The sequence below is a fragment of the Pleurodeles waltl genome, chromosome 2_2, assembly GCF_031143425.1.
Source record: "Pleurodeles waltl isolate 20211129_DDA chromosome 2_2, aPleWal1.hap1.20221129, whole genome shotgun sequence".
Classification (NCBI taxonomy): domain Eukaryota; kingdom Metazoa; phylum Chordata; class Amphibia; order Caudata; family Salamandridae; genus Pleurodeles; species Pleurodeles waltl.
The window spans coordinates 1,097,250,715-1,097,262,962 of record NC_090439.1 but is presented as its reverse complement, the minus strand read 5'-3'; the positions used below and the strand labels follow the sequence as shown (position 1 = coordinate 1,097,262,962).

General features: G+C 49.2%; 1 protein-coding gene across 1 annotated transcript in view; it reads right to left on the bottom strand.

Moving 5' to 3' along the window:
- The window catches only part of LOC138282872 (prostate stem cell antigen-like), a 32,252-nt gene extending 20,630 nt beyond the window's left edge, over positions 1–11,622 (bottom strand). Inside the window, exon 1 of the mRNA XM_069220863.1 lies at positions 11,498–11,622. Coding sequence (XP_069076964.1) covers positions 11,498–11,549 — 52 coding nt within the window. The 5' untranslated portion in view covers positions 11,550–11,622. The remainder of the gene's footprint in view (positions 1–11,497) is intronic.
- Between the last annotated feature and the right edge of the window lie 626 nt (positions 11,623–12,248).

Sequence of the window (12,248 nt, the reverse complement as noted above, 5' to 3'; positions counted from 1 at the left end):
TGATCAAAGTTGCAATACGAATTTGTAAAGATATCACTGAAAAGTGATATAAAGTGTCTTAAGTCTTTAGAATAATAACAAAGTCTCTTTCAAGCACAAGTACCTGGTTTAGCGTGGAAAAATCTCCTCAGAGGGCCACAAGAGAAGAGGTGCGCGGAAAAAGGGTGTGTGCGTCGATTTCTCCCCAGCACACACGGACTTGCGTCGTTATTTTCCACGCGGGGAGGCCGGCGTCGTTTTCCGGCGCGCGGACTGTCTCTTTCTGTGGATCGCGGGGATTACCAGATGTCCTGGGTCTGTGCGTGGATTTTCCTGCTTGTTCTCCGGCTGCGCGTCGGTCTGCGGGGCTGCGCGTCGAAATTACGATCTCACGGCAGGCGTCGCGTCGATTTCTCCTCTGGATGTCGATCTGCGGGGCTGCGCGTTGAAATTACGATCTCACGGCAGGCGTCGCGTCGATTTCTCCTCCGGATGTCGATCTGCGGGGCTGTGCGTTGAAATTACGATCTCACGGCAGGCGTCGCGTCGATTTCTCCTCTAGAGGTCAGGCGGCGTTGTCCTTGCGAGGCCGTGCGTCGGATTTTCGATCGTCCCAAGAGCGTCGCGTCGATCAGCGTCGGGGTGCGGCGTTTTTCTCGCCGCCGAACAAGCTGTGCGTCGAAATTTTCGGCGCACGGAGCGTCCAAGTAAAAGAGAGAAGTCTTTTTGGCCCTGAGACTTCAAGGAACAGGAGGCAAGCTCTATCCAAGCCCTTGGAGAGCACTTTCACAGCCAGACAAGAGTTCAGCCAGGCAGCAGGGCAACAGCAAGGCAGCAGTCCTTTGTAGAAAGCAGACAGGTGAGTCCTTTGAGCAGCCAGGCAGTTCTTCTTGGCAGGATGTAGTTTCTGGTTCAGGTTTCTTCTCCAGCAAGTGTCTGATGAGGTAGGGCAGAGGCCCTGTTTTAAACTAATTTGTGCCTTTGAAGTGGGGGTGACTTCAAAGAGTCTCTAAGAAATGCACCAAGTTCCCTTTCAGCTCAATCCTGTCTGCCAGAGTCCCAGTAGGGGGTGTGGCAGTCCTTTGTGTGAGGGCAGGCCCTCCACCCTCCCAGCCCAGGAAGACCCATTCAAGATGCAGATGTATGCAAGTGAGGCTGAGTACCCTGTGTTTGGGGTGTGTCTGAGTGAATGCACAAGGAGCTGTCAACTAAACCTAGCCAGACGTGGATTGAAGGGCACAACAAGATTTTAGTGCAAAGAAATGCTCACTTTCTAAAAGTGGCATTTCTAGAATAGTAATATTAAATCCGACTTCACCAGTCAGCAGGATTTTATATTACCATTCTGGCCATACTAAATATGACCTTCCTGCTCCTTTCAGATCAGCAGCTGCCACTTCAACAGTGTATGAGGGCAGCCCCAATGTTAGCCTATGAAAGGAGCAGGCCTCACAGTAGTATAAAAACGAATTTAGGAGTTTCACATTACCAGGACATATAACTACACAGGTACAGGTCCTGCCTTTTACCTACACAGCACCCTGCTCTAGGGGTTACCTAGGGCACACATTAGGGATGACTTATGTGTAGTAAAAGGGGAGTTCTAGGCTTGGCAAGTACTTTTAAATGCCAAGTCGAAGTGGCAGCGAAACTGCACACACAGGCCTTGCAATGGCAGGCCTGAGACAGGGTTAAGGGGCTACTGAGGTGGGTGGCACAACCAGTGCTGCAGGCCCACTAGTAGCATTTAATCTACCTGCCCTAGGCACATGTAGTGCACTCTACCAGGGACTTACAAGTAAATTAAATAGTCAATCATGGATAAACCAATCAGTAGTACAATTTACCCAGAGAGCATATGCACTTTAGCACTGGTTAGCAGTGGTAAAGTGCCCAGAGGTCAAAAGCCAACAACAACAGGTCAGAAAAAATAGGAGGAAGGAGGCAAAAAGTTTGGGGATGTCCCTGTCAAAAAGCCAGGTCCAACATGACCCCCTACCAGCCTAAAGCCAGGGGAGAACAATCACTATCCTGATGTACTTCCCTGTTTGAGGCGACAGAACAAGGACCCAGGCCCACAACAGCAGGGGCATGCTCCAGTTCTTCGCCTTCCTGACTCCAATTGGATCACTCTGTCCATACTCTCAGGGCCCACTAAGCCAACCCATGGGGAACCTTTCTCCTTACCTGCGGATCCCATCTGTGCAGCACCTAACCTTACTTTGCTCACAGATGTATCCCAGGAGCAGGATAGTACCACCATGACCAACACAGTGGTGTTGCCCACTCTACCCCTGGGGTGTGACACTTGTCCCCTCCCCAGGGATAACTCTGTCCACCCGGACAGCAAGCCACAGTGATTACTGACAGCTGCCAGGGATGAGAGCCAGGCCCCAGACCTCTCAAAGCTCTCCAACCACTGTGGCTGTGGAGAGTGGGGGGCGGTAGCCCCAGGTGCTGGGCACCCTTTAACCACTCTCCCTTCCACCAGGTCAGGGATGACAGCCTGAACCTGGTCCTCCCCTCTGGGGCTTTGTACCCTCCCTCCTGGAGCGGTACCCCCAGAGTCCAACATGGTCAGGGTGCTTACAGAAGTCACCCTGTACCATTCCTCCACCAGTGCAGGGCTGTTAACCTGCAACTGGCCCTCCAACCTGGGGCCTGTACCTTCAGGTTGGACTAGGGCCCGGGGTGAGGCTTCCCTCCCCCTGCCCTCCCTTCCGGGGTCCAGCACCCTCCAACTAGGAGTGGCCTCCTCAGAAGACAACATGGTAGGGGCACTGTTATCAGTAGCCCCTCCCTCCAGGTCCGGGGGGACACCCTGAACCTGGTCTTCCAGCCCAGGGTCTGTACCCTCAGACTGGATCACTGCCTGGCAAACCAGGACTTCCTGGGAGGCACACCTACCCCCCACCAGGTCAGAGTTTAACCTCTGCACCTGACCATTCAACTCAGAGTCACCACCCTGAAGTTGAAATATTGCCTGGCACGCCAGGACTTCCTGGAGGGCACACTGACCCTCCACCAGGTCAGAGTTTAACCTCTGAACTTGGCCATTCAACTCAGAGTCACCACCCTGAAGTTGAACAATTGCCTGGCACGCCAGGACTTCCTGGAGGGCACACTGACCCTCCACCAGGTCAGAGTTTAACCTCTGCACTGGGCCATTCAACTCAGAGTCACCACCCTGAAGTTGAACAATTGCCTGGCGCACCAGGACTTTCTGGGAGGCACACCTACCTCCCACCAGGTCAGAGTTTTACCTCTGAGCCTGGTTCCCCAACCCAGGGTCACCACCCTGAGGTTGGGCAATTGCCTGGCACGCCAGGACTTTCTGGGGGGCACACCTACCCCCCACCAGGTCAGAGTTTAACCTCTGAACCTGGTCATCCAACCCAGAGTCAACACCCTGAGGTTGGACAATTGCCTGGCACAGCAGGGCTTCTTGGGAGGCACACCTACCTCCCACCAGGTCAGAGTTTAACCTCGGAACCTGGGTATCCAACCCAGAGTCACCACCCTGAGGTTGAACAATTGCCTGGCATGCCAGGGCTTTCTGGGGGGCACACCTACCCCCCACCAGGTCAGAGTTTAACCTCTGAACCCGGTTATCCAACCCAGAGTCAGCACTCTGAGGTTGAACAATTGCCTGGCACGCCAGGACTTTCTGGGGGGCACACCTACCCCCCACCAGGTCAGAGTTTAACCTCTGAACCTGGTTATCCAACCCAGAGTCAGCACTCTGAGGTTGGACCACTGCCTGGTACACCAGGACTTCCTGGGGGGCACGCCTACCCCCCAACAGGTCAGAGCTTATTCCCTGAACCTGGTTAACCAACCCAGAGTCACCACCCTGAGGTTGAACCATTGCCTGGCAGGCCAGGACTTTCAGGGAGGCACACCTACCTCCCACCAGGTCAGAGTTTAACCTCTGAGCCTGGTTCCCCAACCCAGGGTCACCACCCTGAGATTGGGCAATTGCCTGGCACGCCAGGACTTTCTGGGGGGCACACCTACCCCCCACCAGGTCAGAGTTTAACCTCTGAACCTGGTCATCCAACCCAGAGTCAACACCCTGAGGTTGGACAATTGCCTGGCACAGCAGGACTTCTTGGGAGGCACATCTACCTCCCACCAGGTCAGAGTTTAACCTCTGAACCTGGGTATCCAACCCAGAGTCACCACCCTGAGGTTGAATCTTTGCCTGGCATGCCAGGACTTCCTGGGGGGCACTCTCACCCCCCACAAGGGACACACCGTCCCCAAGGGCCACACAAGAGTCTGGTTGGCGCAGGTCTCCCGACCTCTGCCCATCCGGCAGAGTCTGGGTTTCCCCCAAACCAGAAACGGTTTCACCTGGGTCATTCCTGGGGGGCTCTGCTCTCAGAGCTGTCCCCTGACTCTCAAGGTCCTCCACTGGGGTCTGCAACCCCCTCTCAACCCTATGTCTGGACTTCTGCACCCCCTCACTATGAGGGGTACTGCCAGACACCAGAACTGTTGGGATGCTGGCTACAGTCACCCCCCCAAGTTCTTCTGACACTGCGGGGCTTCCCTCAAAAGGTGGCCCTACGGTACAGGCTAGGCTTCCCTCCTGGTGTTCCCTCATGGAACCCTCTAGGACCTGGGACCTACCTGGGACACTACAATCCTTTCCCACCACACTCGGTTGGGAACCACCTAGACCACTCCCTTCAGAAGCACCCCCAAATGCCTCTTCAGACTCTCTGGTACTCACCCAGAAGTCTGCCTCCATTGTAAGTTCCCTGGGGTCAGAGAACTCACACTCCACCTGGTGTTGGCGTAGCTCTGGAATATAAGGACCAGACATATGCTCTCCAGCAATTACATCACTCTGCCCTTCACATGTATTAACCACAGTACCCTTCACCCAACCAACCAGTAACTCAACCTTGGAAAAGCACTCTACTTCACCCTCCTGAGACTGGTGAGACAGTATCTGTCTGTCCCTGACACTCAACCCAAACTCTTCTGGGATGTCTCTACACTCTATATCCAGGACGTCCACCAGGGGGGAACCCTTTTCTCTGTCACTCTCTGCTAGAGTCAGTAAAGTGTCCCTCCCCCCAGTAGGAATATGACTCCCTGTGCCAGTTCCCCAATCCTTCTCAGGGACTCTGTGCATAACGGGAACTACCTCATACCCTTGAACCGCCTGGGGTGTGTCAACTCCCTTCATCAAGTTGGGCACCACATCTCTGGGCTTGTGCCCTTCTTCAGCAGTACTGGATGCAAGATTTTTGCTGCCACCATCTGAACTGGACTCAGCCCTTCCGGCCTCCAGTTTCAGCTCTTTACAGCTCAGCTCTTGAGCTGCAATCTTTTCTTCTTCCAGGGCTAAGAGACTTGCTGCCTCAGCCCTTTCAAGCTGCTCATCTAGCTCTTCTAGACACCGCTCTAGAGCTAGGAGCCATTCATCTCCCACTGGTTCTCTTTCCTCATCTGAGTAGTCTTCCTCCTCATGTGAGCAGTCTTCCTCCTCATGTGAGTAGTCCTCCTCCTCATCTGAGGGGTACTTAGTCATTTGGTTTCTTGCTGCCTCTCTCTCTGCCCATCTTTCCTCCCCCCAGACTATGTAGTGATGGAGCATCTCCGCCTTAGTAGATCTCCTTGCTACAGGAAGGCCCCATTTTCTGCAAAGCTTCCTTAGGTCAGCCTTAGTGAGGTGGTCCGTACGAACAAAGAATGAGTAGGTACACAATCCCATTTTGATAAGATCTTATCAGCAAAAACCAAAATCCAAAGTCCAAAATATCAGTAGTATCCAGGAGGACATCAGAGAACCAAGAGCCAAAAAATATGAAAAATCAAGTTGACCTTCAACTGTGGGTAGGTAGTGAAATACTTAGCTACTGTATGTCACTGCACAAACACAAGTCCTATCCTCACCGCTGATCACCAATGTTAGAAATGGGGTTTTTGGTTGGCATCAGGTTGCCCTCTGTCCAAGCAAGAACCCTCACTCTAGTCAGGGTAAGTCACACACAATCCAAAATCAGCCTGTGCTCACCCTCCGGTAGCTTGGCACGAGCAGTCAGGCTTAACTTAGAAGGCAATGTGTAAAGCATTTGTGCAATAAATCATACAACACCATAGCATAACACCCCAAAAATACACCACACAGTATTTAGAAAAATATATAATATTTATCTGGGTATCTTCAGGTCAAAACGATCAAAGTTGCAATACGAATTTGTAAAGATATCACTGAAAAGTGATATAAAGTGTCTTAAGTCTTTAGAATATTAACAAAGTCTCTTTCAAGCACAAGTACCTGGTTTAGCGTGGAAAAATCTCCTCAGAGGGCCACAAGAGAAGAGGTGCGCGGAAAAAGGGTGTGTGCGTCGATTTCTCCCCAGCACACACGGACTTGCGTCGTTATTTTCCACGCGGGGAGGCCGGCGTCGTTTTCCGGCGCGCGGACTGTCTCTTTCTGTGGATCGCGGGGATTACCAGATGTCCCGGGTCTGTGCGTGGATTTTCCTGCTTGTTCTCCGGCTGCGCGTCGATCTGCGGGGCTGCGCGTTGAAATTACGATCTCACGGCAGGCGTCGCGTCGATTTCTCCTCCGGATGTCGATCTGCGGGGCTGCGCGTTGAAATTACGATCTCACGGCAGGCGTCGCGTCGATTTCTCCTCTAGAGGTCGGGCGGCGTTGTCCTTGCGAGGCCGTGCGTCGGATTTTCGATCGTCCCAAGAGCGTCGCGTCAATCAGCGTCGGGGTGCGGCGTCTTTCTCGCCGCCGAACAAGCTGTGCGTCAAAATTTTCGGTGCACGGAGCGTCCATGTAAAAGAGAGAAGTCTTTTTGGCCCTGAGACTTCAAGGAACAGGAGGCAAGCTCTATCCAAGCCCTTGGAGAGCACTTTCACAGCCAGACAAGAGTTTAGCCAGGCAGCAGGGCAACAGCAAGGCAGCAGTCCTTTGTAGAAAGCAGACAGGTGAGTCCTTTTAGCAGCCAGGCAGTTCTTCTTGGCAGGATGTAGTTTCTGGTTCAGGTTTCTTCTCCAGCAAGTGTCTGATGAGGTAGGGCAGAGGCCCTGTTTTATACTAAGTTGTGCCTTTGAAGTGGGGGTGACTTCAAAGAGTCTCTAAGAAATGCACCAAGTTCCCTTTCAGCTCAATCCTGTCTGCCAGAGTCCCAGTAGGGGGTGTGGCAGTCCTTTGTGTGAGGGCAGGCCCTCCACCCTCCCAGCCCAGGAAGACCCATTCAAGATGCAGATGTATGCAAGTGAGGCTGAGTACCCTGTGTTTGGGGTGTGTCTGAGTGAATGCACAAGGAGCTGTCAACTAAACCTAGCCAGACGTGGATTGAAGGGCACAACAAGATTTTAGTGCAAAGAAATGCTCACTTTCTAAAAGTGGCATTTCTAGAATAGTAATATTAAATCCGACTTCACCAGTCAGCAGGATTTTGTATTACCATTCTGGCATACTAAATATGACCTTCCTGCTCCTTTCAGATCAGCAGCTGCCACTTCAACAGTGTATGAGGGCAGCCCCAATGTTAGCCTATGAATGGAGCAGGCCTCACAGTAGTGTAAAAACTAATTTAGGAGTTTCACACTACCAGGACATATAACTACACAGGTACAGGTCCTGCCTTTTACCTACACAGCACCCTGCTCTAGGGGTTACCTAGGGCACACATTAGGGATGACTTATGTGTAGTAAAAGGGGAGTTCTAGGCTTGGCAAGTACTTTTAAATGCTAAGTCGAAGTGGCAGTGAAACTGCACACACAGGCCTTGCAGTGGCAGGCCTGAGACAGGGTTAAGGGGCTACTGAGGTGGGTGGCACAACCAGTGCTGCAGGCCCACTAGTAGCATTTAATCTACCTGCCCTAGGCACATGTAGTGCACTCTACCAGGGACTTACAAGTAAATTAAATAGTCAATCATGGATAAACCAATCAGTAGTACAATTTACCCAGAGAGCATATGCACTTTAGCACTGGTTAGCAGTGGTAAAGTGCCCAGAGGTCAAAAGCCAACAACAACAGGTCAGAAAAAATAGGAGGAAGGAGGCAAAAAGTTTGGGGATGTCCCTGTCAAAAAGCCAGGTCCAACAAGTACCAACTGGTGGATTAATTGGGGTGAAATAGAACACAGCAGTGATGAAGAAAATAAGGCAACAGGATGGGATGGGGACGTGGGTGGTAGTATGACAGATGGGGATGGGAAACCCAGGAGAGCGGTTAAAATGCAGATCAAGATGGAAATGTCAAAATTTGTGACGTCAGAGAGCAATGTCAGGTGGGACAGAAGAGTGGGGATGGAAGGGGAATGCCATGGAGACCACCACTGAACCACTGGCCCACTCTATGGAATCCACAAAGGGAAAAATGGAAATGATATACAGATATTCGTATGGTTATCAATATGTTCAATTAAATGATAATTGAGTTGACATGAACGTTGTATAAAATATTCAACATTAGTTTCTTCAACTGCATGCAAGCTCGCTGCTCAGGACTTTATTTTTGCCTGTGGCCAAAAATACTCTTATTTTTGTGAATTATTTGTTTTTGCATACATCTTCTCACCGTGCATCTTGTCCTAAATATTGTTTACAAAAATATCAATCCATTAGATGTAGATGTTCTATTTCTAACTCCAATAGGGTGATATTTTGTGAATTATATTTAAGACATAATATTTATGTCAGATGCTACTCTATCCTTGATAATCTGGTATCATACCCTTTGACTCAAATTTTTCTGGACCAATGAGAATGACCTCAAACTACTTTCTGCTGATGAAAATCTCTTACATGAGTTTGTCATGCCCCGTTGTTAATACCTGACGTTACGTCTCTCTTTACTTTTCAAAAGCTAATTATCCTCGTCCAGCCCAGCTCTCACATAAACATGAGTCACTCAACCAACCAGACCCTGCTTTCCAGGCACACGCATAGCTATCTACATGACCTTGCCTTGCGCAAGTATAAATCACTCTAGTTGCATCCTAGCAACGTCTTTTAACCTTTCTGTTCTGTGGTGTACAGCTGCAAGTTCAAGGGTGTATGGAGATCTACTTGACCACAATTGTTACTGCTTAGCCAAGATGAATGGTCCCATCTTCCTTGCTCGCATTAGGCAACCGTGGCCATTTTGCAAGGCACTGACTGGAGGATATGGTTACATTCCCAAATGGAGTTAATCAATTCTCTTAAGTAGGTATCTGTGTCGAAAAGGTTTTGTCATGGTTCCACCCTCTCATCTTTTGTAGCATCATGCATGTCCCTGGCTCTTTGGTTGACTGCTTGAGCCGGGCTGGGTTTAAGTGGGGATTTAACAGGCTGCTGGTGAAGAGCGCATTTTAGCAGCCCTAGCGTTAACCCTATTGAGAAACCAAGTGTCTTAGATATGAAGCTGAAAGGGGTGTTGGGTAGCTTCACAGTTTGGTTCAGTATTACACAGGCATTCACCTTTCATTGTTACTAGTCTTGACACAGGCACAAGTGAATAAAATTCATAATCATCTGGCAAGTCTCTTGGGAGCGCAAGGGATGTCACGTTCATCTGAAGTCTCTTGTCAATTCTTAGTACGTAGGTGTACTTGTCAGGACTTACCTCGGGGTTTGAGGGGACTCCAGGGATGGCAGAAAGGTACAGCATGCTTCAACAGCTTCACTGCAGGGTATTAGAGGTCACCACTTACCAGTTGTTAGGGGGATGGTGGGAATTCTCACCACAACAGCGATGAAGGGTTTTGCCCACCACACTTCCTGTCTTGTGCATTGTTAGCTTTTTGGCTGTTTCACAATAGTCACCTTCCTTGTATGACCTCTTTTTCGTTAACGACTGATTTCCCAATCCAAGATGTCTGTTTTTGACTTCTGTGTTGATTATCCTTCCAGGTTAAAAAGGGTCCTGAAAATATGAGCCAACACTGCTTTCTAACCTACATCCAGTAACATCTGCAGTTGATCCGTTCATACACTACCATCCAGTGCTTAATTTGTAAATAATAACGTGCCGGTACCCAAAGCCCTCCTCTGAAGCATACGGCTGCTATATTTAAATATTTAAATGTGCGAGCACGAAATACTGAGGCAACGTAATCCTGAAGCCATCTCGGGCCTCTCCAATCCATTTACAGCCGCTCCCTGCCCATTCAGCTAACTCTAGCAGTTTTCTACTTTCTCCCATTGTGACACTTTTTCCTTTTTGCCTTCCTCCGTCTTTCCCATGTGTGTCTTTTGCTCGCAGCAAATGCTTGAGGCAGAAGAATAAGCGCCGGCCCTCAAAAACAAGTGCTGGTGCTCAGCACCGGAAACAACAAGCACAAATTAAGCACTGCTACCATCTAGTTTGCACACCCATCCTCCTTCCTTTGTGAACACTTTGTTTGTTGTTTCGGGGCTCCTTTAGGGTCCTTCTGTAACTCCTTATTCTGAACTCTCTCCAGTTGTTTTTGCGCCCTTACCAAAAGAAGCCAGTCTCCAGCTTCCACCTGAGACATGTTGCCTTCAGGGCTAATGGCGGTAAGTATATCTGCTTTTGGGTACTTTTAAATACTGTAAAGTGGTTATTGTAGCATTCATGAATTTCTTACTTTAAAGGAAGTTGAGTGCTTCTGACCTACCTACCTAAGGCACTTGCCCAGTGCTGTTTTCTATGTCGACCCTAATCCTGTTCCCTCTTCCCCACCTGCCTGATATGGTACTCACTGAACAGATTGGTTTGTCTGTTTGAACCAGTTTGCCTAACTATTTGCCCTAAATTCAGTCCACTTTATAGTACTATAGTATAGTAGAGTACTAGATTCACTCCCTAAATTTACGAGCTGCCCATGGGAGAGCTCACGCACTTTGCTGGATTAGTCCTAAATCTCTAAAGTACATCATCCCTTCAGACCCATTATCTTTTTATCCACCATCGTGGTTTGATACTAAATTCTCCTTTTCTTTTCTATGTATTTTTTCTCTCTTCTAACCTCAAACACGGTCACCTGTTGGGAGCGGAGTAATTTTGTTGCTTTTCAAATATCATTATGGTATTGAAGGGTTGTGACAAGAAGTGGTAAGATGAAAAAAAAGGAATAAAAGTGTCATGGATGGTGCATGGAATTTAGTTCATGTGGGGAAGTTAGTGTTTTACATTACAAAATTGATGGACAGTCAAATGATGCTGTGGAGTCAGCCCACAGACAAGTAGAAGAGGAATATTACATGCACTTCACTTTCTGTCTGTTTTACAAAAATGAAAGATGAGCTGCCACTCAGCAAGCCTGACTCTCCCGCCACTGCCAGGGTAATTGTTATAATCTTTAAACAGGCGCCTAGGAATATATTCAAGTCACGCGCCACATATACTACCATCCCCGTGTTCTCTACGAGCTTTAAATGGCTTAGAAGTACCAAAAAGGTGACATATGGGCGCTGCAATAAATGCTGAAATAAATGAATTCCATTTAATTCACAAAAGATGGCACAAAAGAACAATAATATGTACCATTTTGACAACTGCAGCTGTGTGGTGCAGAGGGAGACTTACCTAGCCCCAGACACAGGGCCGCAGCCACGAGCGTGACGTAAAATGCCTTCATGGTCCCTCAGGTGCCCGGAGTCTGCATACATCCTTCTGCGGACCTTCATATATAGACTCAGTGTTGACGACACGCTTGAATGTGTACAGTAACTATCTGTAACTAAGGGGTAGCTAGCTGGGAGGGTGGGGGGTAGTCAGACAGGAACAACAGGTTTATTTGCTGCAAGGTGTGAGGCCTGAACTGGAGCTGAGCCACTACTCGGCTGCTTTAGTTCCACTGGGGACCTTTGAACTGTGACCTGAGTTCTCTTTTCGCTTCCGGGGTGCTTTTCAGAGTCGAATGGTAGTGGGGGGAACCATACCCTTCATGGGTCCTTCATAAAATCAAAGTCTATATATATGGGCGTGGATTATCCAAAATGCCAGGGGTAGCGGAAGTGACAGCACCTACCCTTTGACCTTATTTAGCACAAGGAAGTGAAATCATATGACCATTGACCCTCATTTTGCTCCAGGGCGTCATGTCACATGGCCCGAACATTACAACTGATTGCTGAAGTTCCATAATTGCAAGATTAGTACAACAAGCAATATAACACATGCAAATGTCTATTTTAGATACCACCTATTTTATGGTGCTGACTTGATCGTTGAATGTTCTGGGGATTAATAATACTTGCCCTGAATTGCAGTGAGTGAGAGAAGCGAGTAAACCAGACCTCTTTTCGGTGGCATCAATAAAGATGCACCAGTCCTG